The sequence below is a fragment of the Odocoileus virginianus genome, chromosome 16, assembly GCF_023699985.2.
Source record: "Odocoileus virginianus isolate 20LAN1187 ecotype Illinois chromosome 16, Ovbor_1.2, whole genome shotgun sequence".
Taxonomy (NCBI): Eukaryota; Metazoa; Chordata; class Mammalia; order Artiodactyla; family Cervidae; genus Odocoileus; species Odocoileus virginianus.
The window spans coordinates 20,727,554-20,755,154 of NC_069689.1; the positions used below are offsets into that span (position 1 = coordinate 20,727,554).

Here is a 27,601-nt window from a genome sequence, read left to right on the forward strand (position 1 = left end):
CTTTCAATTTTTCACCATTGAGGGTAATGCTTGCTGTGGGTTTGTCATATATAGCTTTTATTATGTTGAAGTATGTTCCTTCTATTCCTGCTTTCTGGAGAGTTTTAATTATAAATGGGTGTTGAATTTTTTCAAAGGTTTTCTCTGCATCTATTTGTGGGGAGCCGGCCTGCTCAAGGCCCAAAAAGGCCCTGGGAAAGCCTTGAAAGAGGCTATTCCCTGTCCCGCCACCCCATGATAAAGTAGTAAAACATTTGCTGGGTCTCCCCTTTGTTCTTCCTTGAGAAAAACATAGTAGTGACCTTCACTTAGTAGTTTATCTTGGAATACCAAAAACAAGATGTAAGCTTCTGTAATCACTTAAGACAAAGAACTGTATTGATGTGACAAACACCAGATGGCATTTTTTATGAACTATGTTTTCTGCTTGTACTAGTATAAAGGTAGCTGTTTTACTCAATAAAATCGCAACTTGCCTAAAGAGCATTTCAGTCCTCTCGACCCCAGTCTTTCAGCTCCGTTTTCTCAGGCTTCCGTGCTGTTGCGGTCGGGACTTGTTCTCTTTGCCGGCTGGTCCCGCCATCTATTGAGATAATCATATGGTTTTTACCTTTCAATTTGTAATGTGGTGTATTACATTGATTGATTTGCAGATATTAAAGAATCCTTGCATTGCTGGGATAAAGCCCACTTGGTCATGGTGTATGATTTTTTTAATATGTTGTTGGATTCTGTTTGCTAGAATTTTGTTAAGGATTTTTGCATCTATGTTCATCAGTGATATTGGCCTGTAGTTTTCTTTTTTTGTGGCATCTTTGTCTGGTTTTGGAATTAGGGTGATAGAATGAGTTTGGAAGTTTACCTTCTTCTGCAATATTCTGGAAGAGTTTGAGTAAGATAGGTGTTACCTCTTCTCTAAATTTTTGGTAGAATTCAGCTGTGAAGCTGTCTGGTCCTGGGCTTTTGTTTGCTGGAAGATTTCTGATTATAGTTTCGATTTCCTTGCTTGTGATGGCTCTGTTAAGATCTTCTATTTCTTCCTGGTTCTGTTTTGGAATACAAAAAACCTCGAACAGCCAAAGTAATCTTGAGAAAGAAGAATGGAACTGGAGGAATCAACCTGCCTGACTTCAGACTCTACTAAAAAGCCACAGTCATCAAGACAGTATGGTACTGGCACAAAGACAGAAATATAGATCAATGGAACAGAATAGAAAGCCCAGAGATAAATCCATGAAACTATGGTCACCTTATCTTCAACAAAGGAGGCAAGGATATACAATGGAAAAAAGACAACCTCTTTAACAAGTGGTGCTGGGAAAACTGGTCAACCACTTGTAAAAGAATGAAACTAGAACACTTTCTAACACAAAACACAAAAATAAACTCAAAATGGATTAAAGATCTAAATGTAATACCAGAAACTATAAAACTCCTAGAGGAGAACATAGGCAAAACACTCTCCGACATAAATCACAGCAGGATCCTCTATGACCCACCTCCCAGAATATTGGAAATAAAAGCAAAAATAAACAAATGGGACCTAATGAAACTTAAAAGCTTTTGCACAACAAAGGAAACTATAAGCAAGGTGAAAAGACAGCCCTCAGATTGGGAGAAAATAATAGCAAATGAAGCAACAAAGGATTAATCTCAAAAATATACAAGCAACTCCTGCAGCTCAATTCCAGAAAAACAAATGACCCAATCAAAAAATGGGCCAAAGAACTAAACAGACATTTCTCCAAGGAAGACATACGGATGGCTAACAAACACATGAAAAGATGCTCAACATCACTCATTATCAGAGAAATGCAAATCAAAACCACAATGAGGTACCATTACACGCCAGTCAGGATGGCTGCTATCCAAAAGTATACAAGCAATATATGCTGGAGAGGGTGTGGAGAAAAGGGAACCCTCTTACACTGTTGGTGGGAATGTAAACTAGTACAGCCACTATGGAGAACAGTGTGGAGATTTCTCAAAAAACTGGAAATAGAACTGCCATATGACCCAGCAATCCCACTTCTGGGCACACACACCGAGGAAACCAGATCTGAAAGAGACACGTGCACCCCAATGTTCATCACAGCACTGTTTATAATAGCCAGGACATGGAAGCAACCTAGATGCCCATCAGCAGATGAATGGATAAGGAAGCTGTGGTACATATACACCATGGAATATTACTCAGCCATTAAAAAGAATTCATTTGAATCAGTTCTGATGAGATGGATGAAACTGGAGCCCATTATACACAGTGAAGTAAGCCAGAAAGATAAAGAACATTACAGCATACTAACACATATATAAGGAATTTAGAAAGATGGTAATGATAACCCTATATGCAAAACAGAAAAAGAGACACAGATGTACAGAACAGACTTTTGGACTCTGTGGGAGAAGGCGAGGGTGGGATGTTTCGAGAGAACAGCATGTATATTATCTATAGTGAAACAGATCACCAGCCCAGGTGGGATGCATGAGACAAGTGCTCGGGCCTGGTGCACTGGGAAGACCCAGAAGAATCAGGTGGAGAGGGAGGTGGGAGGGGGGGATCGGGATGGGGAATACATGTAACTCCATGGCTGATTCATGTCAATGTATGACAAAACCCACTGCAATGTTGTGAAGTAATTAGCCTCCAACTAATAAAATAAATGAAAAAAAAAAAATAGTGGATCAGTTCCCAATAAACATTAGAAATATAAAAAAAAAAAAGCAAGCTTCTCAAAACTGAAAAGAGTTTCCAGATTAAAAGGGCCCAACGTGTATACAACACAATGAATGAAAACAAGACTCAAGCCCAGGCATATCATCACAAAATTTCTCAATACCTGAAGATGAGTGAAATAGAGAGAAGATCCCAAAAGTTTGCAGAGGGAAAAAGAGACCACAAAGAACCAAAAATGATAACTTCATAATATCCAGGAAGCTAGAAGACAAAGGAAGAATGTGTTAAAAATGCTAAAGAAAAACTATTTTTAACTTACAATTCTAAATTCAATAATGCCAACAATCAAATGTAAAGCATAAAGACTTTTTCAGACATGCAAATTATCTGTTGGGCTGCCCAGGTGGTGCGAGTGGTGGAGAATCCACCTGCCAATGCAGCAGATGCAAGAGACCCAGGTTCAATCCTTGGGCTGGGAAGATCACCTAGAGAAGGAAAAGGCAACCTACTCCAGTATTCTTACCTGAAAAAATCCCATGGACAGAGGAGCCTGGCAGGCTACAGTCCATGGGGTTGCAAAGAGTCAGACATGACTGAGCACTTACCAGCAGCAAACTATCTGTCATACACCAGCTTTCAGGAAGTTACTATAAGCTGCACTTCATCAAAATTAGACAATAAACCAAGAAAGAGAAAGACAGGATCCAGGCTACAGAAGTCCAACACAGGAGAGAGAAAAAAGAAATTTAAAGAAAAACAGTAAAGAGAAGGCCAAGAAAGAGAAAACAGTCCAGAATGATGGAGGGTCCCAGAAAACATTTCATGAATTATATACATACATATACACATATATATAATATATATAAAGCCATTAGAATTCTTTGATTTATACCGAGAAAAATTTTACAACTCAGGTAAAGCTTGGACTATATGTAATACGGAAGGTAAAACATGGGAAGGAGGAGACAGCACACGTGTGTGAACTTAATCTTCTATAGTAAGTCAATAGATAATGTGGGGGATAAAAGCTAAAATGGCCTAAAGTATAATTTGTCTGTTGAGCAGTAATCACAAATAGGTATGTAACAGAAAATTGTTGGCTGTTTTGATTTGGTTCTGTGTATACATATATGTGTGTAGATATGGAATTGGGGCTTCCCCACTGGTTCAGTGGTAAAGAATCCACCTGCAGAAGAGGCGGGTTCAATTCCTAGATCAGGAAGATGCCCTGGAGAAGGAAACGGCAATCTACTCCAGTAGTCTTGCCTGGGAAATCCCATGGACAGAGGAACCTGGTGGGCTACAGTCCATGGGGTCACAAAGAGTTGGTCATGCACAGCAACTCAACAACCACCACATATGGAATTACCTTTGTGTGAAACTAAGAACATGGCATCCAGTCCCAACACTTCATGGCAAACAGATGGTGAAAAAAGTGGAAACAGTGACAGATTTTATTTTCTTGGGCTCTAAAATCACTGTATGGTGACTATAACCATGAAATTAAAAGACACTTGCTCCTTAGAAGAAAAGCTATGACAAACCTAGACATTGTATTAAAAAGCAGAGACATCACTTTGCCGACAAAGGTCCATATAGTCAAAGCTATGGTTTTTCCAGTAGTCATGTACAGATGTAAGAGTAGGACCATAAAGAAGGCTGAGCACTGAAAACCTGATGTTTTCAAATTGTGGTGCTGGAGAAGACTCTTGAGAGTCCTTTGGACTGCAAGGAGATTTATCCAGTCTATCCTAAAGGAAATCAACTCTGAATATTCACTGGAAGGACTGATGCTGAAGCTTCAATACTTTGGCCACCTGATGCAAAGAGCTGACTCACTGGAAAAGACCCTGATTCTGGGAAAGACTGACGGCAGGAGGAGAAGCAGGCAGCAGAGAATGAGATGGTTAAATAGCATCACTGACTCAATGGACTTGAGTCTGAGCAAACTTCAGGAGGCAGTTAAGGACAGAGAATCCTAGCATGCTGCAGTTCATGGGGTTGCAAAGAGTCGGACATAAACAAGTGAACAACAACAAATATATACACACACACACGGAATTATGACTTACAGGTATGTACATGTATCAATTTGACCAAAATGAAGATTTTTCTCACATAATAGTGGCAGCAAAGGTGAATGGTTGTTTTGTCATTGTCTTGAACAATGCCTCTCAGAGGAAAACAATACCACCATCACCATCAGGGACTTCCTAAGAATCTATCTTAAAATGCTACATTTGGAGATCAAAGGAACAAAATTTAAATGATTCTATATACCACAGGAAAAAGTAAGAAAATTTATTAATAAAAATCAGGCTTTTTTCGAGGTATGCATCATTCAAACTATTCTCACCCATTACCTGCCCCTCCTGAACTTGCAACATCAAAGACCAACCAAAGAATATCCAAGTGGGCTCTCAAAGTAAATACAGGAAATAGAAATGTTTTAAATCCCATTAATGTTTTATCTTCAGAGACACTTAAGCAGTTACTGCATATATAAAATAAGAGGGAAAATGCTACCTTTAAAAAACAAAAGAAGAAAAATAACTTGAATTAAAAATGTGCTTGATGCCAAAAATTTACCAGCTGTGTGACACATATATAATGTTCTCCAAATGACAACAGTGTAGAGATGGAAAACAAATCAGTGGTTGCCAGGGGTTAAGGCTGCTGGGAAGGAGGGCTGTGGGCTTAATTATAAAGGGGTAGCCTAAAGGAGATCTTTATAGAGATGGAACAGTTCTGTATCACGATTGTGGCGGTGGTTACATGAATCTACACATGTGATAAAATGATACAGAACTGGACACACACCTAGTACCAACATGAATTTCCTGGTTTTGACACCGCAATGTAGTTATTTAAGATGTACTCACTGGGGGAAATTTCCTGGCTGCCTAGTGGTTAGGACTCTACACTGTCACTGCACTGGTTCAACTCATGGCCAGGGAACTAAAATGCGACAAGCTGTGTGGCACAGCCCAAAAAGTTAATTAATTGATAAAAAATAAAATAAGATGTACTCATTGGGGGAAAACTGGGTGAAGGGTAGATGAGACCACTCTACTATTTTTGCAAATTCCTATGAATCTGTTATGGAGAAGGAAATGGCAAACCACTCCAGTGTTCTTGCCTAGAGAACCCTGTGGACATAGGAGCCTGGTGGGCTGCTGTCCATGGGGCTGCACAGAGTCGGACATGACTAAAGTGACTTAGCATGCATGCATGCATCTGCTAAGCACTTCGAAATAAAAATTTGAAAAAATATATGTTTCTCGGCTAACATCATACTTAACAGTGAAAGACTGAAAGCTTTTCCCCTAAACTCAGGAACAAGATAAATATGTCTGCTCTCACACTTCTATTCAACACTGTACTGGAAGTTCTAGCCAGGGCAATTAGGCAAAAAAGGAAGTAAAAGACATTCAGTGGGAAAGGAAGAAATATAACAATCTTTACTGCCAATGATATGATCTTATATGTAGAAAATCTTAAAGAATCCACACACAAAAAAATAAGAGTAAACAATTTCAGCAAAGTTGTAAGATACAAGATCAATATACAAAAATAAGTTGTGTTTCTGTACATTAGCAATGAACAATCAGAAAATGAAATTAAGAAAAAAATACCATTCATAAAAGTATCAAAAAGAAGAATATATTTTGGGGACTTCCCTGGTGGTCCAGTGGTTGGGTGTCTGCCTGCCAAAAGGACATGGGTTCCACCCCTCATCCAGGAAGATCCCACAGGCTGCAGGACAACTAAGCCCTCAAGATACAACAAAGGAGGCCACTGCAATGAGAAGCCCATGCACCACAACTATCAGTCAGTTCAATTCAGTTGCTCAGTCGTGTCCGACTCTTTGTGACCCCATGAATCGCAGCACGACAGGCCTACCTGTCCATCACAAACTCCCAGTTTACTCAAACTCATGCCCATCGAGTCAGTGATGCCATCCAGCCATCTCATCCTCTGTCGTCCCCTTCTCCTCCTGCCCCCAATCCCTCCCAGCATCAGGGTCTTTTCCAACGAGTCAACTCTTTGCATGAGGTGGCCAAAGTATTGGAGTTTCAGCTTCAGCATCAGTCCTTCCAATGAACATCCAGGACTGATCTCCTTCAGAATGGACTGGTTGGATCTCCTTGCAGTCCAAGGGACTTTCAAGAGTCTTCTCCAACACCACAGTTCAAAAGCATCAACTTTTCAGCGCTCAGCTTTCTTCACAGTCCAACTCTCACATCCATACATGACCACTGGAAAAACCATAGCCTTGACCAGACGGACCTTTGTTGGCAAAGTAACGTCTCTGCTTTTTAGTATGCTATCTAGTTGCTCCTTTCCTTCCCAGGAGTAAGCATCATTTAATTTCATGGCTGCAGTCACCATCTGCAGTGATTTTGGAGCCCAAAAAAGTAAAGTGTGCCACTGTTTCCACTGTCTCCCCATCTACTTCCCATGAGGTGATGGGACCAGATGCCGTGATCTTAGTTTTCTGAATGTTAAGCTTTAAGCCAACTTTTTCACTTTCCTCTTTCACTTTCATCAAGAGGCTTTTTAGTTCCTCTTCACTCTCTGCCATAAGGGTGGTTTCATCTGCACATCTGAGGTTATTGATATTTCTCCCAGCAATCTTGACTCCAGCTTGTGCTTCTTCCAGCCCAGCGTTTCTCATGATGTACTCTGAATATAAGTTAAATAAGCAGGGTGACAATATACAGCCTTGACGTACTCCTTTTCCTATTTGGAACCAGTCTGTTGTTCCATGTCCAGTTCTAACTGTTGCTTCCTGACCTGCATACAGGTTTCTCAAGAGGCAGGTCACCACAACTATACACAGCAACAAAGTCCCAGTGCAGCCACAAATAAATGTAAAATTTTTTTTAAAAAGAATATACTTTGACACAAATTTAACCAAAGAAGTGAAAGATTTGTGCACAGAAAATTATGAAACACTGAAGGAAATTAAAGAAAATCTAAATAAGTGGAAAGACAGTTCATGTTTATAGACTGAAATACTTAATATTTTTAAAATGGCAATATTCCCTAATCTGATCTATAGATTCAGTACAATCTCTGTCAAAATTTTAAATGTCATTTTTGCAGATATGGATAAGCTGATCCTAAAATTCATACAGAAATGAAAAGAACCCAAAATAGCCAAACAATCTTGAAAAAGAATCAAGTTACAAGACTCACACTTCCTGATTTCTAAAACTGAGTAGAAAGCTACAGTACTTTGGCCACCTGATTCAAAGAGCTGACTCACTGGAAAAGACCCTGATGCTAGGAAAGATTGAGGGCAAGAGGAGAAGGGGGTGACAGAGGATGAGAAGTTGAATGGCATCACTGACTCAATGGACATGAGTCTAAGCAAACTCAGGGAGAAAGTGGACAGAGAAGTGTGCTGCAGTTCATGGGGTCACGAAGAGTCGGACACAACTTGGAAACTAAAGAACAATATTAACAGTATTTAAAAGAGGGTGGTACTGGCATTCGGAGAGGCAGAAGATCAACTGAATAAATCTGAGTCTAGAAATCAATCTATACACCTATGGTGAATTTATTTTCATTAAGGAAGTCCAGACCATTCAATGGGAAAGAAGAGTTTTGACAACAAATTGCTCTAAGACAAATGTATATCCACATGCAAAAGTATGAATTTGGATCCTTATCTCATGTCATATATAAAAATTAACTCAAAATAGATCAAAGACCTAAATTTAAAAGCCAGAACTACAAAACTCTTAGAAGAAAATATACGTGTAAATCTCCAGAAACCTGGATTTGGCAATGGTTTCCTAGATATGACATCAAAGCATCAGCAACAACGAAAAAAAACTGGACTCAAATTAAAACTACTGATAAAATTTCTAACAATTAAATTTAAGGACTCCCCTGGTGGTCCAGGGGTTGGGAGTCTGTCTGCCAGGACAGGGGACATGGGTTCGATCACTAGTTCAAGAGGATCCCCCATGCCATGGAGCAACCAGATCCATGCAACAAAACTACTGCCAAGTGTCACAACTACTGAAGCCTGTGTGCCTAGAGCTGATGTCCCATAAGAGAAACCACTATGAGAAGCCCACACACAACAAAGAGTAGTCCCCATCTGCCATCACCAGAGAAAGCGCACGAACAGCAACGAAGACCAAAAATGCATACAGCAGCCAAAAATAAAAAGAAATTTTTTTTAATTTAAATTAAAATTCAAAACATTTGTACAAAGGACCCTGTCAAGAAAGGGAAAACAAAATCCCAGAATGGGAGAAAATATTTGCAAATAATACATCTAGTAAAGATCCAGTGTCCAGAATATACAAGGAACTCTTACAACTCAACAATACAAAAGCCCCCCCAAAAAAGGACAACTTAGTTCTTTTTTAATTTTTTAACTGAAGGATAACTGCTTTACAGAATTTTGTGATTTTCTGTCATACATCAACAATAATCAGCCACAGGTACATCCACGTCCCCTCCCTCTTGAACTTCCCTCCCATCTCCCCCCCACCCCACCCTTCAGCCTGTCACAGAGTCCCTGCTTGCCTTCCCTGGGTCACACAGCAAATTCCTACTGGCTATCTATTTTACGTGTGGTATTTTAAATTTCCATGTTACTCTCTCCATACACCTCATCCTCTCCCCCCTCCCCTCCCCCAATATCCACAGGTCTGTTTTCTCTGTCTGTTTCTCCATCGCTGCCCTGGAAATAAATTCATCAGTGCCACCTTGCTAGATTCCATATACAGGTGTCAGTATACGATATTTGTATTTCTCTTTCTGACTTACTTCACTCTGTATAATAGGTTCTAGGTTCATCCACCTCTTTAGAACTGACTCAGATGCACACGACCTAATTTTTTAAATCGGCAAAGGACTTAAATAGACATTTCTCCAAAGTACAAATTGCAAGTATGCACATGTAAAGATGTTCAACATGATTAGTCATTAGAAAAATGCAAATCAAAACCACAGTGAGATACCACTTCACATCCACTAGTAAGGCTATTACCAAAATAGTTAAGGAGTGAAGTAATGGTCACAAAAAGACAAACACTGTATGATTCCACTTATATATGGTACCTATAGTAGTCAAATCCATAGAGGCAGAAAGTAGAACGGTTAGGGGCTGAAAAGAGGTAGGGGAATGAGGAGTTTTTTGACGGGTATGGGCATGCGTGCTAAGTCGTGTCTGACTCTGCGACATTGTGGACTGTAGCCCACCAGGCTCCTCTGTCCCTGGGGATTCCCCAGGCAAGAATACTGGAGTGGGTTGCCATGCTCTTCTCCAGAGGATCTTCCCAACCCAGGGATCAAACCTGGGTTTCTTACGTCTCCTGCACTGGCAGACAGGTTCTTTACCACTAGTGCCACTTGGGAAGCCCTTATGAATATAGTTTCAGTTCTGCAAGATGAAAAGAGTTCTGGTTTTCCAATATGTACATTTACATAACACTACTAAACTGTACACTTAAAAATGGCAAAGAGGTAAATTTTATATTGTGTATTTTACTTCAATTAAAAATTTTAAATGTTAAAAAAACGTAAGTATTACTGAGGGTATACAGAGATTGGATTTTTTTTTCTTCCACACATTGCTGTTATGTAAAAATAGGGCAGTCACTTTGGAAAACAATTTGACAATGCCTCAAAAAGCTAAACACAGTTACCCTATTTTACTCCAAGGTGTGTGTACCCAAGAGAATGGAAAATATCACATAAAATCTCACAAGTAAATGCTCATGGCAGCATTATTCTTAATAGCAAAAAAAAAGTGAAAACAACTCAAATGTCCATCAACTGATGAATGCATAAATAAAATGTGGTATATCCATACAATGGAATATTATTTAGCCATGAAAGGAAATGAAGTACCAATACATGCTACATGAATGAACCCTGAAAACATGCTAAATGAAAGAAGTCAGACCAAAAAACCCATATATTGTATAATTCCATTTACATGAAATGTCCAGAATAGGCAAATATACAGAGACATAAAGTAGATAAGTGGTTTTCCAAGGCTGAGAAAGGGAGGGGTAAGGGTTTAGAGTCACTACTGACAGGTATGCAGTTTCTTTTTGGAGTGATAAAAATTTATTAAATTGGATAGTGATGATGGCTGCACAGCTTCATGTATATACACAAAAAACACTGAATTATACACTTTAGTATATGTGAATTCTGTCTTAATAAAGAAATAAATATATGCTTGGTGACAGAAACCAAATATTTACATAGTCTCAAAGTATCTTCCTCAAAGTATTCAGTAATTACCAAGGGAAAAATATTAAGTTTACACTGGAAAATCCTGGCAGACACCACTTTAGCTAAATGATGAAGGTCAACATCACCAGTAAAATATCAACATCATGTACACTCTGATATGATACACTGAGGAGGGCACCTTCACTTCTGTGGTATCCTTCCCCAAAATGCAAAATCTTAATCTGATTAGGAGGAAATAGCAGATAAACCTAAGCTGAGGGCTTCCCAGGTGGCTAAGTGGTAAAGAATCCACCACCAACGCAGAAGACTCGGGTTCAATCCCTGTGTCAAGAAGATCCCCTGGAAAAGGAAATGGCAACCCACCCCAGTAATTCTTGCCTGGAAAATCCCATGGACAAAAGAGGCTGACAGGCTACAGTCCATGGGGTCACAAAGGGTCAGACACAACCTACTGACTTAACAACAACAAACACAAACTGAGGGACATTATACATCATTATATGTCTTTGATGTGACAAAAGCCATCCTTCATTTAGGAAGAAATAAGCTTATAAACTAAATACTGTTCCTAAAACACGGTACCATAAATTTTTACTCCCAAACAATAAGTAACGAAAGGGAAGAGAAAAAAAGAATGAAATATTCTAAAAAAGATGTGAGATCTTTCAGCTTGTCATAAGAAAATGTATGCTAAGCATTTATGACTCTGTTTGACTATCTCCAGTACTATCTCATGTTCTAATTTCTGACCCTATTTGTTGCTGTTTAGTTGCTAAACCATGTCTGACTCTTTCGAGACCCCATGGACTGTAACCCGCCAGGCTTCTCTGTCCAAGGGATTTCCCAGGCAAGAATAGTGAAGTGGATTGCCATTTCCTTCTCCAGGGGATCTTCCTGACCCAGGTATTGAACCCGAGGGTCCTGCATTGGCAGACAGATTCTCTACCGCTGAGCCAAAGGGAGAAGCCCTATTTATTTTACATCAAAACAAAATCTGCTTTATACTAAGACTCAAATACTCAGAATACTCAAATACTCAGTCTAAGAGGCAAAAGAGACAATCCAGTCCACTGGCTCTCAAAGTGCAGTCCTGGACCAGTCTCTAGGAAGATATTTTAGACAGTCAAATTCAACACTCACTCAAAACTTCTGAATCAGAAACAGGTGGTGAAGCCCTGCAACAGGGTTTTAACAAGCTCCCCAGGTAATTCCAATACAGGCTAAAGTTTGAGAATTACCAATCTTATCTAATTCCCTCATCATAGAAGTAACTTGCTTAAAGGTACAAGGTTTCTTAAGAGTGGCCATGCCTAAAACCTAGGCTTCCAACCCCCAGTCCAATGCATTTCTGACAGCCCACACTATCCCACCACAGGTCCTAGTTCATTACAACACTGCCTCAATTATCCTATCTCCCTTTCCCTACTATCATTTTCTGTTCCAGTTCCATCTACTTCTTATCATGTGGTAGAGTCATAAAACTTGTCACTTTAAATGAAATACAACATTCCCGGTAGACAATAAGAGCCAAAAGAATTAGATGCTTAATTCTTAAACTGATTTGAACTATCATTTCAAACAGAATTAGTGTTTTTCATGTATCTTCTCTACTACACCGTTTGTCTCCTTTAAGTAATTAAGGGAATTATTCAGCACATCAATGCAGTCAATTAATGGTGATTTTCCCACCTTAACATCAAGAGTTACTCAAGTACTATATGTCCTTTACAAGTAAACCTCTTCTGGTATACTATGCATAAACATGTAAAGGCGAGCAAGACACGGTAAAGTAGGAGTAAGCTCAAAAATAAGTGCAGCAAACTGAGAAAGAGAGAGAAGCAAAGTCAATCCTCTCCTTCACAAATGAAAACCAAGAGCCTCCCAAAGAAAGAAAAAAACAAGAGCCAAATAAACTCAAGGAAATTATCTGTTGTACATTTAAAAAATAAAATTTCACTTAAATATAGATTAGATGGTAAAATAATTTGTTTGAGCTAAAGAGACCCTTGATAACCGTGGCTTAACAAAACTCCAAATTTTTAAACATGAAAATCTGAATAAGCTAGTAATTAGATTCTTACCAGGCCTGATGTGGTGTCTTCATCACTGTCTCCTTCCTGGCTGCTTTCTGTATCAGCACTGAGAATCACTGTATCTGAAGGGCTCTTGTACTGCCATTTGTTGCTTTCAGCATGAACATCCAAGGATGATTTTTGCAGAGTGGATTCTCCCTTGGAAGATGTGGCTTCCATCTTTGGAGTTAAAATCCTTCTGCAACTTTCCTTTATTTCAGCTTTCTTAGATTTCTTACATGTCACTTCATTGTTAGAATTCTTATCTAATAGGGATTTGGGGCGCTTAAGTTGGCCTGTCTTGTAGCTACTGAGTGAAAAGGGGACCAGATACACCTTAGCTATTTTTCCTAAAACTGTAGTCTGTAGCGGTCTCAGAGATGTATCAGCGATGTTTTGGTTTTCCTTATATTCATTCACCTATTCAGGTCAATAAGGGAAAACAGTATTAAAATTCCAGGTCCTGAGCCTTTTCTTACTCTTTACAACCCCATAGACTACAAACCACCAGGCTCCTCAATCCATGGGTTTCTCCAGGCAAGACCACTGGAGTGGGTTGCCATGCCCTCCTCCAGGGTTATCTTCCCAACCCAGGGATTGAACCCACTTCTCTTCTGTCTCCCGCATTCTCAGGTAGGTTCTTTAGCACTAGCACCACCTGGGAAGTCCCACAGATCTGTGTAAGTAGCTCTAATTCCTATTTCATAATGACAACATAAATCCCAGCTGACAGCCTGTAAGGAAACTTTTTTTCCCTCCAAAATTCTAGATACCTAATTCATTTACTGGGCACATTTCTGAGCCATGAGTCCCCCAGACCAATAAAAAAAAAAAAATGACTACAATTTGTAATTGAGAAAACTGAGTAACTGGAATTGTTCCAAGAGTGGGAAACTCACCACAACGACTGCAAAAACAAACGCAGACTTCCTGACCCCAGCCTGACGCTGTTTCTGGGGTTACCGATAGACATCTTCCTTGGGGCCAAGGGCCCAGTTTCCATAGAGGAGAACCAGGACAGGCATCCCCGCTTATCTTTTGAAGCAACACCCGGAAAAACCCAAGACCCGTTACACTGAGAGATGCCCCAAAGAGCGGGAAGTAGTTTTGCAGCGAGGAAGTGCCGGTTGGCAAGTCCTCCCCGGCCTATGCCAGGCATATCCCTCACGAAGAATGAGGCAGCAACACACCCGAAAAGGACAAGCGGTTTCTCACATTCACCTGAAGTCGCTGTCTGGAGACCCCCTTCTGCTCAGCTTCCGCGCGGGACCCAGACATCTTTCCGCAGCGTAGCTGCTGGCGTCTTCCCGCCAAGACTGCGGCGAGAGGCGGGGATTAGCGGAGGTGGGCGGGGCGAGGAGGAGCCCTGCGCCGGGGAGGCTCGGGCGGCGCTGACCCCGGCCGACGGGAGGGCGAAGGGGCACGGGGCATTACATTTTCGCCGAGGTACGCAAGCTTGCCAGCCTCACCCCAAACTCAAATTCTTTAGAGAAGCGAAGGGACCGAATCGACATTTTTACCTTGGATCCCGGTGGTTTTTGACGCTGCTGATGCCTGTATCTTACTTTGAAAACCACTTGCGCTTCTCCTAAAGAAAAACCACCTCGGCTAGCAATGTGAGCCTGGAAAAGATTCAGGGGCACTTAGTTGCCAGATGAACTAGAGAAGAAATGAAATCAACCTGCCGGTTTTACCTCGACCCGATGGTTCCTTGTGATCCCCCCACCAAAAAATTATGCCCTGTGGCTACCGTATTCTCTTCTTCCTAGGAAGGGAAGCATTTTGACTTTTTTTCCCCCCAAGAGCTGATTAGGTGGCTTAAAACTTCACCCACCAGTTAACTAAGATTCTAGTGATGACGTTACAAAGTCCAAGGACAGGGGGAAAGTCTTAAATAATATTTGTATCACAAAGCACCACAAATAAGATTTTAGGACAGTGTATTTCTTATAGTCATTGTCATATTAAAAGTTGTTTTGTTGTTGTTGTTTTCTATTTTCTGGGTTGCCAAGAGCAGAAAGAATTGCCTTCCCATTAGATTTACTCCCTCGGGATAGCATAGTTTTGGAGCTGATATATTTACAATACAAATTTCTATCAACTCTACTTTTACAGTACTTTGTAGCTCAAAATTTGTGTCGTGCACTGTTCTTTGATTGAGACTTGCCCAAATGTATTTCTCCCAGCTGAGCCACAATTGTAGAACAGGTGAAACCACTTGAGAAGTAATGCTACTAACAGTACCTTCAGGAAAGTTCCCTTCAGCAATTATTCACTCCCAGACTCAAAAATTACTGATAATAACAGAGCCTGATATATGCCATATTTCTGGACTTCAAGAATTGCTCACACTGTCCCTTCTCTCCCTACACAGCAGTTATAAAATCTTTTCTACAGTACATGTGTTCTACCAACTAGCCTTTTTTTTTTTTAACACGATCCACCTAGAAAATTGGGGTTATTTGTTCCTATTCTATAAACCCTTTAAGGCTTACAAAATAAAATTCAAGGACACGAGCCTTTTAACAATATTCCATACTCCTTAGAGAGATCTAAGTGACCTAAACACAAGTGCTTAATAATTACTTACGGACCCATATACAAACATTCCAGCCAGGAATATGTTGTAATAGGCAGTCTCAAGAAATGGACAGAACGGAAAGCTTAATAGTGTTCGGATTTCAGACATTATTCTAAGCCGCTTGGGGGATTTTTTTTTTTTTTTTCTCTTGCCACTGGCCTAAATTACCACCACTTGCCCTCAAGTGACCAAAAAATACCTCACCACAATCCGCTCAGCCTCATCAACTGAGCTAATCAAGTGCTGTTAACGGGATTTCTATTCCGATTAAACTCTGAGCTTTCAAATTTGACAACCTGAACAAACTGCAGTTCATTATCTCCTGAGTTTCATTATTCATCACTACCCTATAATACTCGGGTTCAGACCAACCTAACCAACAAAACCTTTACTTGAGACTTCCCTCGTCGCAGAGTCTTAACAGCAAATCCCAGTGGAACCAACTTCCCACATTCCCACACGGAAGACGACTACAAACACTGCGAGGCTGCGAACGCCAGAGCAGCCTATGGACATGCGCAGTAACAGACTCCGCCTTCTAGTCGTAGGCGTCTAGAAGTCCTCCACAATCCCACAATCCTCTGGTCGCATACTTCCGGTTTTTCTAGCTCTGCCGTGGGTGGTGTTTCTATCAGTCGCGCAGCAATTTCCAGTGGTCCTTGGAGGAGAGGGTTTTGTCTTTTCGTTGACGTTGTAGCTCTTCACTTTGAAATCAGTCGAGTTTCGGGAGTCACCGCCACTGTCGTCAACATGTCGGTCCCAAGCTCACTCATGAAGCAACCGCCTATTCAGTCAACGGCTGGGGCCGTCCCGGTTCGCAATGAGAAAGGTACTGTGTTGAGCGATTTTCCAGTCCGATCTTACCTTTTCGCCAGCATATTCCAAACTTACCCCGGGCCCACCACCTTATCCCCAGCGATCCTTAAGACCCTGCCCCTATTTCCTCGACTTTCCCCGTCAAGTTCGGGTCCGATCGTGGTGCTACTTTTAGAACTCATCTTATTAGTAGAACCTGTGTGCGCTCTCCACCAATAAGTTAAGCTAATACAGTGAATGCCCGCTATTTGCCTGGGGTTGTGTGGCATTTCATTGTCCATTATCTGATTATGGTGCTTTTATAACTCGTATCATTGTAATTACGTGTCCACCTCCGTCTACTACATCTACTACATTCCTACTTGAGGCAGGAACTCTATCTTAAAACTTTTTATCCCTTTCAGCCATCGCAGTGACTGTATTTGTTAAATTGAATACAAAATGGTGTAAAACTGGTGTAAGGAACTCGTAGTCTGTAGATGTGAGACATACAAAAAGAGGCACATTCTGAACAAGTTTGTGGTCTTTCCCACCTATAAAACCTGTCACATAGTTAATATAAACGAAATGCTTTGGGAGGACAGAGAAGGAGTAATCGCTTCAGATTGGAGTATTTGATCTTTAAAGGATGAGTAGGATTCTTATGAGTGCAGATGGATGAAGGAAAACTGTACTTGTTTGGGGAGTCAGACTGAAAGTCCTAGTTTTTTCAGTAAAGTATTTGGAAAATAATGTCCGTTCTTTTTATCTTTTAAGTATACAGTATTCTATCTTTGTGTATTCTGCCTTTTGTTGTTGTTTTTTTTCTTAAATCAACATGACTTTGGAGAAGTGTCCTTTGGATACATGAAGATCTTATTCATTCATTTTAACTGCTTGTTGTTTAGTCGCTAAGTCCTGTCTGACTCTGGGACTCCATGGGACTGTAACTCACCAGTTTCCTCTGTCCTTGGGATTGCCCAGGCAAGATTACTGGAGCGGGTTGCCATTCCCTTCTCCAGGGGATCTTCCCTACACAGGGATAAAACCAATGTCTCCTTCATTGGCAGGTGGATTCTTAACCTCTGAGCCACCAGGGAAGCCCTTTAACTGCTTATAAGTTCCATTGTATAATTAAACCACAGTTTGATCCCTGTTGAGGGACACTTAGTTGTCGTTTTGTTACTTTTTTTCCTTTTACAAATAGTGCTTAAACATGTCTCTTTAGTGCACTTATGTAAAAATTTCTACTAGGATAGTGTGAATCTATATTGACACATCATTTATCATTCAGTCAGTAGTTTACATTAAGATTCACTCTGATGTACATTCTATGGATTTGGACAAATGTACAGGGATATATATCCATTGTTATGGTATCACACAGTATTTTCACTTAGTAATATGCATTTAAGGTTCCTGCATGTATTTTCATGGCTTGATAGCTCTTTTTGTTTTGTTGTTGCTGAGTAATAGTCCATCATCTGGAAGTACCATAGTTTACTTATCCATTCACTGCGTGAAGGACACCTTGGTTGCTTACAAGTTTTGACAGTTATGAACAAAGCTACAATAAATATCCATGTTCAGGTTTTTATGTTTTGCTCCTTTGTATAAATACCAAAGAGCAGAAATTAGATCATATGCTAAGAGTATGCTTAGTTTTGTATGAAACTAGCTTCCAAAGTGGCTGTGCCATTTTGCATTCCCACCAGCAATAAATCAGGGTTCCTATTGCTCCACATTCTTATCAGCATTTGGTATTGTCAGAGCTCTGGATTTTGGCCATTCTGTGTGTAGCAGCATCTCATTTTTTTTTTTTAATTTGCATTCCCTGAAGACATATAAGGGCTTCCCAGGTGGCTCAGTGGTTTAAAAAAAATACTGCGAATGAAGAAGACAAAGGTTTGATCCCTGGGTGAGGAAGATGCCCTGGAGGAGGAAATGGCAACCCACTCCAGTGTTCTTGCCTGGACAATCCCATGGACAGAGGAGCCTGGCGAGCTACAGTCCATGGGGTCGCAAAGAGTCGGACATGACTAAGCCACAGAGCATGCACGAAGACATAAAATGTGGACCATCTTTTCACATACTTATTTGCCATCTGTATATCTTCTTTGGCAAGGTGTCTGTTAAGGTCTTTTACCTCACCTTGTTCTTCAGAATTGTCTTGACTCTTTTTGACCTCCTGTTCTTCCATATGATTTTAGAATCAGCCTGGGGACAGCTTTTAATGAAATTACATTAAAATTATAGAGCACGCATTTATTGATTTACTTGGGCACAGTTGCCGTCTTCTCATCTTTGAACGTGATACATTTCTTCATTTATTTTGATCTTTTATATCTTTAAAACAATTATATTTTATATTTTTCCTCCTATAGCCTCACACATCACTTGTTGAATTTATTCCTTAGTATCTTATAGATTAGTTGCTATTGTACATAGTATTTTTAAAGTGTATTTTCTAATTATATGTAGCCAATGTACAGGTACATTTATTTTTATCTAGCATTTATACACCTTTCTACTTGAATTTTTTAAGCTTCTCTGGTTATCTTGTATTTTCTACGTAAGTAATCATATTGGCTGCAAATTGTGGAAGTTTCTTCCTTTTTAATTCTTACCTTTTATCTCTTTCTTTTCTTATTGCCCTGAAACCATAATACATTGTTGATTAGAAGGTATGATAGGGACAACCTGATGATGCCCACTGTTTTTTAAAGGAGTGCTTCTAATATTTTATCATTAAATATAATGTTTGCTATATCTATTGTTAAGATTGTGTGACTGTAAGTATATAAACTTTAAAAAGTACATTACTTTTTCCCCTGTTAATTTTCTAAGGTTAGGCCATCCTTGTAGTCCTGGGCTAAATCTTAATTATGTCCCTATAGCTTAGAGAGGCTTCTTGGTTAGTTTTTATGTTGCCTGTATCCATGTAAGTGAAGTCCACCTAAAGTTTTCCCTTGAACTGTCCAGCTTGGTTATCCAGGTTGTATTCATCTTAGAAAATGTGTTGGTTAGTTTTCAGTGTTTTTCTGTACATTGGATTGTAAATGACAGATAATCTACTCTTGCAGGTTTGGTAGCACATAAGCTAAAAGAAAAGGTAGAAATAAACATTAGAAGATCGAGTTATGTGGTAATAGATTATATAGAGACTGCCAGAGAAATAGCTTGAGGAACTAAAAAAATGACCGAACACCATTTCAGTCTTATATTCCCACTTAGGTCACCCTTACTGTGTGCTGGGCACTGTTAAAAATAATTCACTTAAGCATATAGTTAAGGTGGATGTAGTCTCCCTATTAGGAAGGACTTTGTATTGTTTCACTGCCCACCCTTCCTCCACTCACTGTACCCAAGCTAAACCTCATTATCATTAGCATTGGTGTTCACAGGAACGCCTTCTCATGACTTGGCCTTTGTAGGAAAAAGATGTAGTTGAATAGATGGTTGGGTCAGGGCTCCTTCTCCTGCTTGGACTTGGTTTGCCAGGAATACGGGGCTTTGTCACCTGGAAAGGCCAAGGGTTGAAGGACATTGGGAAAGAGGTTACTGAAACGTAAGTTCTGTCTCTTATCCAGGTGAGATTTCGATGGAAAAAGTGAAGGTAAAACGTTATGTGTCGGGAAAGAGGCCAGACTATGCCCCTATGGAGTCCTCAGATGAGGAGGATGAAGAGTTTCAATTCATTAAGAAAGCCAAAGAACAAGAAGCAGAGCCGGAGGAACAGGAGGAGGATTCATCTAGTGACCCTCGGCTGCGGCGTTTGCAGAACCGTATTAGTGAAGACGTGGAGGAGAGGTAATGACGAGGGCTGTGTTACCCTGGAGCGAACCCAGCAACAATCGCTGATACTTTAATCGCTGATGCTTACTGTGTGCCAGGTGCTGTCCCCGGTACATTAATTTACTAACGGTTGTAATCCACAGTGATTTATGAGGGCATGACTATCCCCGCTTTCACCAGTCAGGAAACTGAAGCAGAGTGGGGTGTGGAAAATGACTCACTAAGGGGACTGAAAGCACAGACCGCTGGTTGGTTTGTTGAGGGGTCTTTTTAGCACAGAGATGTTTTCTAAAATTTGAGAAATTGATCTTTTCCAGGTAATTATTCTAAAAGCTAATGAGGAGAAATGATACCGATGAAGTAGGAGAAAAAGACTGATGAGTGGTCTCACATCAGAAAAGGAACCCTCCCAACAAGGGATTTTGTGTATTTTGTATTGACTGAGACATTACCTTACAGAATAGCCAGAGGTTCCCAACTTTCACAGTTCACATTGTCTCAGGAGTTTTTTCACAGAGCCTGTGGGCCCAAACAGTTCTTTTTATTTTATTAAGTAGTTAGAGCCAAATGATTTAATAAATATTTATATCCTAGCAACTTAGGTACTTGAAAACTTTAATACCTATAAGAAAAAAAAGATTTTTATTTCATTTTTATATAATCACAGTTACTTAATACTGGGGTTTGTGTGCCTCTTGGGCACTGACAACTTCTCAAACCTCAGAGTCACATTGACACTGTCACCCATTTCCAGTTCTATATTGACTTTCATGCATAACTTGCTTTTTATCACAGCAGCCCCCCCAAAAAAACAATTTTACAAAGATACGATACCACTGAAAGGAAACATAATGTGATCTGCTGTTGAAAGTCAACTACTTTGAGCTTTACAGTATATCCCAGGGCACCCATCTAAGCTTGGTCCAGTGCCCCAGGGTGCCTCAGCATACATGTAATGTCTTAGGTCCAACTTGACTGTTTCTTTTGACACTGAGTTAGTTTCTTTAATCTGCCCCTCAGTTTCCTAATCTCGAGGCTTCAGTACTAGTAAAAGGAAACGTCACATCCTGGTGCTCTGTGACTAAGGGAGGTTGTTTTTGTGAGGCTGGTATTACAGTCGGACACTGTCTTTCAGGTTGGCTCGACACCGGAAAATAGTGGAACCTGAAGTGGTTGGAGAAAGTGACTCCGAAGTAGAAGGAGATCCTTGGCGCATGGAACGAGAAGATAGCAGTGAAGAAGAGGAAGAAGAGATTGATGAAGAGGTATGATTAAGGAAAGTGGGAAGTTCTTTCTGGGTGGAAGAAGAAATTAGGGCCAGTGCTCCTTTGTTGAGCCCTTAGAAGCATAAGATAATCTGCTTTTGGCAGAAGTCAGATCCAGTGTTCCCTTCTTGTTTTGGATAGGATTGAAACAGAGTGGTACTAAGTTGCATTTACTCAACCAGAATTTGTTGAGCTTGATGAGGTAAGAATAAAAAGCCACCGCAGAGCACAGGCCGTTTGGCTGACTGGCTTGGACATGTAACTTGATAGGAGATAGAGCGGCGCCGTGGCATGATGCGCCAAAGAGCACAGGAGAGAAAAAATGAAGAGCTGGAAGTCATGGAGGTGGAAGACGAGGGACGTTCTGGGGAGGAGTCCGAATCAGAGTCTGAGTATGAGGAGTACACAGACAGTGAGGATGAGATGGAGCCTCGCCTTAAGCCAGTCTTCATTCGGAAGTAAGTATTTCACAGACCTGGCCTGAACCCACATAATTACTGCTTTCTGGGTCTGAAGAGGGAAGCCTCTTTTCTCGCTCATGCTCTTCTGAAATGCAGGCACTAAGTGAAGTCTTCTGCCCGGTGCCCCAGCTCAGCAGAGTGTTTGCTGAGGAGTGGCTTGGTGCTGGGCTTCCCAAGTGGCTCAGTGGGTGAAGAACCCACCTGCCAATGCAGAAGACATGAGTTCAGTCCCTGGGTTGGGAAGATCCCCTGGAGGAGGGCATGGCAACCCACTCCAGTATTCTTGCCTGGAGAATCCCATGGACAGAGGAGCCTGGTGGGCTGCAGTCCATGGGGTCACAAGGAGTCAGACACGAGTGAAGCGACTGAGCACGCGCGCATCTTGGTGATGGTCTGAGTTAGTTTTCACATCTCCTTTTCCACTTAAAGAAAACATACCTGCCAAGGTCTTACATTATTTTAAATACAAAATCAAGCTTAAGAGCAAATTCCTATTCCTTTCCTAATGGCTAGAAATCCTATAGTCCAGCAGGTTTCTTGATATTCAGGCAGTTCAAAGATGATGGGATTTTGATGTTCTAAAGACCAGAAATGATTCCCACTTTTAGCTCTTTGCAAATAATAAAGCCAGAAACCATTTGGCTTTGTCTGCTTTGAATGCGACTTGATTAAGGGAACAAAGAGCTCCACTCTAAGGACTTTGGGCAATTAACAGGACCTCTGTGCTGCAGGAAGGACCGGGTGACGGTTCAAGAACGTGAGGCTGAAGCATTGAAACAGAAGGAGCTGGAACAGGAGGCCAAACACATGGCTGAGGAGAGACGCAAGTACACACTCAAGGTGCTGGGCGTGGCTGTGAGGACTGAGTGTGAGGAGTTGTGTGTTTCGGTCTGTCTGAGGGAGAATAAGGAAGTCCAACAGTTGAATTGTTCTCCCTATCCAGATTGTAGAGGAGGAAACCAAGAAAGAGCTGGAGGAGAACAAGCGGTCTCTGGCTGCCCTGGATGCACTCAATACTGATGATGAAAATGATGAGGAGGAATATGAGGCCTGGAAAGTTCGGGAGTTAAAGAGAATCAAGAGGGACAGAGAAGACAGAGAAGCGTGAGTAATGGGATGAGCTTAGAGCTTAATACTGCTGGGTGGTCATGTTCCTAGTAGGGTAGCTCTCAGGCTCCACACCTACTGTGAGTTCTATTCTAGCTTTCTTCAGGGTTCCTACAGCTAGGTGTGTTCCCCATAACTGGAATGTGGCTTATTATAATAAAATCAGGGAAGAGAAACACATTTTGTCAGTGTTTCTCCACAATAAAAGTGCAGCTGATACTCCCTTTAGTAGTTTCCTGGTAGACACAAACTATTTACTAGCTTTAATCAGTTTTCTGTTGTTGCATAACAACCCAACCCAAAAGTATGTGACTTAAAACAATTATTTCTCACAATTTTGGGAGCAGTTCTCTACCATACTCACTGTTAGAGCAAAATCATCTTGGAGCTGCACCACCCATTCCTAAAAACTACTAGGAATGCTTTTTTTTTTTTTTTTGAAGAAAAGGGACCTATGACTCTGCACCTCCCAAAAAAGGTTAAAACTGCTGCAATCTAGTTAATGATGGTAACCTTTGGTTTGTGACATGTAAGCACATTACTAAAGAAATACGAGTCAAGTCTTATACAGAATTAAATTCTGATTTTTTTTTTTAAAACAAAGGTGGCTCTTCAGGGAAGGGACATTCGTAATGTTATAAAATCAAGCAGTAGTAGTATGTCTGAACCTCAAAAAGACTAGAATCAACTTTCCGACGTTTGCAGTACCTGGTCTCCGTGCATAATGAAGACTACCTGACCTTTTTATTTATTAAACTTCCGATCTTAATTCCTAACCATAACCAGAATTGATGAAGATAGATAATGCTTGAAAGGAGGTGGGACTGTGTCATATTTAGATAAGTGGGTCTTTCTGAAACTAAAATGAAATAAATAGTTTTCATTCTCTGAACAGACTTGAGAAGGAGAAAGCAGAAATTGAACGAATGAGAAACCTAACTGAGGAAGAGAGGCGAGCTGAGCTTCGGGCAAATGGCAAAGTCATCACCAACAAAGCCGTTAAGGGCAAATACAAGTTCCTACAGAAGTATTATCACCGGGGTGCCTTCTTCATGGTAAGAAGTGAGAAGAGACTGGAATAACCCCCCATTTTCCTACCAGTGGTCAACTTTCTCATTTGCTTTTTGCCTGTGAAGAATATAAAACTAAATAGAGGAAAGCATTGGCAGCAGGATTTCAGAAATGGCAACAACTATTGTCATTTGGCCCCAGCTCTCAGGAGGAAATGATGTAACAGCAGAATTGAGGAACTGAAAGAGACAGTGATCTAGACTAGACTATTTAGGTCCCCCAAATCACTTAGATATCATTTTTCATAGCTGAGAAATTTTGGTTATGAGAAAACCAAGCTCTGTAAAGAGCTTTAGATTAACTCATGTTTGAGTGGTTTAATTCACTTCATTCTCAGTGGACAGAAAGTGACTAAATCTGACCCGAAAGTTGTTAATTATCTAACCATTATTTGTAATGCCATGATCTTTATTCTTTATATAAAAACCAAAGTCAAAACAGCAGTCTGTTAACCCTGTATAAAATGAAAAGGACTGCTTCCAAATTATTTGGATTAGCACTAGTGATAACTCCATAATAGAGAGATAGCAGGAAAGGAAATGGGAGAATTGATGGCATTTATTACTCCAGTGGCATGTGGTTTGTTAAATTATTTCCTGATATTAAAGAAGTTTGTATCAAAAAGTAATCTAGCTTTTACAGATGCTGTTTAGCAAACCTTAAGTATCTCCACCGCAGCTAAATTCCTGCCTTTTGCTGTAGATACCAGTAAAATTTTAAAACTTTTAAAAATAAGGAGGATTCCTTATTCTTCTCCCACCGAAATCAGTCTATCTAGTCAGCAGGAAATGTTTGCTTATTATGCAGTTTTCCAGCCCACATAGCTTTCTAGATAGGAGTCAGTGGAGATTATTAATTACTTCTTAGATTGCTTCAAAGTCATAAAATATCATTGTTTAGCATTTCAACAGTTTTAATAATCAAGCTCCTCAGAGAACCAGTGCATTCCTGACTAAGATACATAAGGGAAGGTTCATGTGAAAGTCTTTTGGTGCACATACTCAAATGTCAACTCTTCTCATCTAGACAAGGAAGGTGAAGTGGAAATGGCTTCTGAGATTAAATGAGGGACTCTCAGGCTCTAACAAGGAGAAAAGTTGGTCTCATGAAAGGCCTACCTTTAAATTGGGTCTTTCAAGAGCTGACGGGAACAGAGTATCCCAAAACTGTTCTGTTAAAAGATTCAGCCCTTCTGTGAAACTTTCCTTAAGATGGTACTGTTTTAATTCTTTCAGTACATATGTTTATGGTCTGTATCACATTACAGTTGTATTTATATGTTGATTTGAAACTACTCTATAGTTGTTTTATACAGTTCATTAGATAAACCTTTTGAGCATTTAGTGTATGAAGGGTAGTACTGTTTAACACAGCCATAGCTCCTTGCCCTCAGAAGGCTTACAATAGAGCTAAGGCAAATAGATACTGTAACATAAGAAAGAGTGAAAGTACTAAAGGACTTCTGAAGAGAGAGGTGTTATATTTGGTAGGATTGAAAAGGATATCAAGGAGATGACACATAAGATGTATAGACTTTCTAACATTTGGTGGTAGGAAGAAAGGAACCAGAAGAAATGGAGGCAGAAAGTATCATCTGTAAAGGCAAGGAGTACATTAAGGCTATGTAGCATTTGGCCTTGACTAGTACACAGAGGAATTATGCTTATTTAGTAAAAGAGAGAACCTCTGAAAGCTTTTGAGCAGGACAAAGGTATTATGAGGGTTGTGTTTTAGGAAACACATTAATCTAATGAAATGTGTAAAGTTGATTGTAGGCAAAAACTGTTAATAACCAAAGTAATGAGAATCTAGAGAGAATGTTGGTCCTATTACAGAAGTTAAGTCAGGAAAAGGCTGATTTGGAAAATTTCAGGGATGTGGTTTTCACTTTAGTTGTGAGTTTGAAATCCCAACAGAATACCTAAGATATATATTGGGCAGTAGAAGAATCAGGATTGGAGATTTGAGAGGCCTGTATAAAGTTGAAATCATGTGAGTGAATGAACATATTGAGTGAAAAGAATATAGCCAACCTTCAAGAATTAGCTACATTTAAGGAGGAGAAAGACAACACAAAGGAAAAAAGGAGTATCATCTCCTCAACTTGATGTAAGCTTTTGGTTCAGTAGGTTCAATGCCCTCTGGTTTCTTTTTATCCTTTGTTGTAAAATTTAATGAATTTGTAGTTTGAGGGACTTCCCCTGATAGTCCAGTGGTTACAGCTCTTCGCTTAAACTGCCAGGGTGGGATGTGGGTTTAATCCCTGGTCAGGGAACTAAGCTCCCATATGCTGCACAGTGCAGCCCAGATAAATAAATAAAAATAATTTTAAATGGTTTGAAAAATGAGATATACATAAGAAATAAAACCACAAGATTGATAAGACTCTTTTTTACAGGATGAGGATGAAGAAGTATACAAGAGAGATTTCAGCGCACCTACCCTGGAGGATCATTTCAACAAAACCATTCTTCCCAAAGTCATGCAGGTATGGGGAACCTTAATGACATGAGAGAAAAGTAACGTATTGAGGCTGGACCATGATAAATCTGGTGGTATAACTCATCATCTATCCATACAGGTCAAGAACTTTGGACGCTCTGGTCGTACCAAATACACCCACCTCGTGGATCAAGACACCACCTCCTTTGACTCAGCATGGGGCCAAGAGAGTGCCCAAAATACAAAGTTCTTTAAACAAAAGGCAGCCGGGGTACGAGATGTATTTGAACGACCATCTGCCAAGAAGCGGAAAACTACTTAGAGTTCAACTACTTGTTCTTCCAGCTGTGGGACACAAGGGGAAATCTCAGCATCTGGTCCTTGATTTGTTTTTACTATTATTCACATGGCCCCTGTATCCAGCCTGCTGAACCTATTGCCATACTTGTGGCACTGGGCAAACCCAGTCTTTGAAAGTGCTTTGTGAGGTTTGGACTCATGCTGAGAAGCCCGAAAAAAAGCACTGTCCAGGTAGGATTAGAGGCTCCCACTTAGGACTATTTCTGAGAAATCTTGAATGTCATTACTGCTCTGGCTTCCCATATTCACTTGGGACTGTTCCAAGTTTCTTTTTCCAGCTGAGCTTGGGTTAGAAACATGGATGGGCATGTAAGTGGACAATGTATTATTTCTACCCTACAGGAAGTCTAAAGTCATTGAAAACCTGTTTTGCATTTTTGGGTAAATTTTTCTAGGCAAACATACTTTTTGATCCATTTATGTGCAAGTGTCAAGAAATAAAAAAATCATACACCAAGAGGTTTTTTAGCATATCAGAAATAAAATGTGTAAGCTGACAAATAGCTACCTATTAACCAACAACTATATCCCTGTGCAGTTCCGGGTGCTTTTTGCAAACTTGGTGGCCCTGTTCTGGTACGCCTACCTGGCCTCTCTGGGGAAGTGAAGATGACCCGGAGAGGGTGTCAGACACACTGATGGCTGGGGTGGGGTGACAGAACAGAAATAAGCCAGCCTGGCTCTAGATCATGAGATTCAAGATGACTCAAACATGACGGATGGAGGAACAGAAATCTTCTAAT

General features: G+C 40.3%; 2 protein-coding genes across 6 annotated transcripts in view; one reads left to right on the forward strand and one right to left on the reverse strand.

Annotated features, from left to right (window-relative positions):
* Nucleotides 1-16,051, reverse strand: part of WDR76 (WD repeat domain 76) — a 58,801-nt gene extending 42,750 nt beyond the window's left edge. Inside the window, exons 1-4 of one of the 5 annotated variants that reach the window (XM_020881428.2) lie at nucleotides 15,955-16,051; nucleotides 14,502-14,603; nucleotides 14,197-14,297; nucleotides 12,991-13,401 (exon numbers count right to left, since the gene is read on the reverse strand). In XM_020881428.2, coding sequence (XP_020737087.1) covers nucleotides 12,991-13,401; nucleotides 14,197-14,259 — 474 coding nt within the window. In that variant the 5' untranslated portion in view covers nucleotides 14,260-14,297; nucleotides 14,502-14,603; nucleotides 15,955-16,051. Of the gene's footprint in view, nucleotides 1-12,990; nucleotides 13,402-14,196; nucleotides 14,298-14,501 lie in introns of all 5 variants that reach the window. The other 4 variants (XM_020881427.2, XM_020881430.2, XM_070477953.1 and 1 more) reach the window with 4 other exon arrangements.
* Nucleotides 16,052-16,152: 101 nt separating this feature from the next.
* Nucleotides 16,153-27,359, forward strand: MFAP1 (microfibril associated protein 1). The gene is made up of 9 exons (XM_020881437.2): nucleotides 16,153-16,391; nucleotides 19,948-20,167; nucleotides 21,288-21,417; nucleotides 21,688-21,875; nucleotides 22,610-22,718; nucleotides 22,822-22,982; nucleotides 23,881-24,040; nucleotides 26,455-26,544; nucleotides 26,638-27,359. The coding sequence occupies exons 1-9, from the start codon at nucleotides 16,313-16,315 to the stop codon at nucleotides 26,818-26,820; spliced, it is 1,320 nt and encodes a 439-aa protein (XP_020737096.1). The 5' UTR covers nucleotides 16,153-16,312; the 3' UTR covers nucleotides 26,821-27,359.
* Nucleotides 27,360-27,601: the final 242 nt, after the last annotated feature.

Coding starts and splice junctions, on each gene's coding strand:
- MFAP1 (XM_020881437.2), top strand. CDS start 16,313: ATGTCGGTCCCAAGCTCACTCATGAAGCAACCGCCTATTCAGTCAACG. Junction 22,719..22,821: donor GACGCAAGTACACACTCAAG/GTGCTGGGCGTG, acceptor CTCCCTATCCAG/ATTGTAGAGGAGGAAACCAA. Junction 24,041..26,454: donor ACCGGGGTGCCTTCTTCATG/GTAAGAAGTGAG, acceptor TCTTTTTTACAG/GATGAGGATGAAGAAGTATA.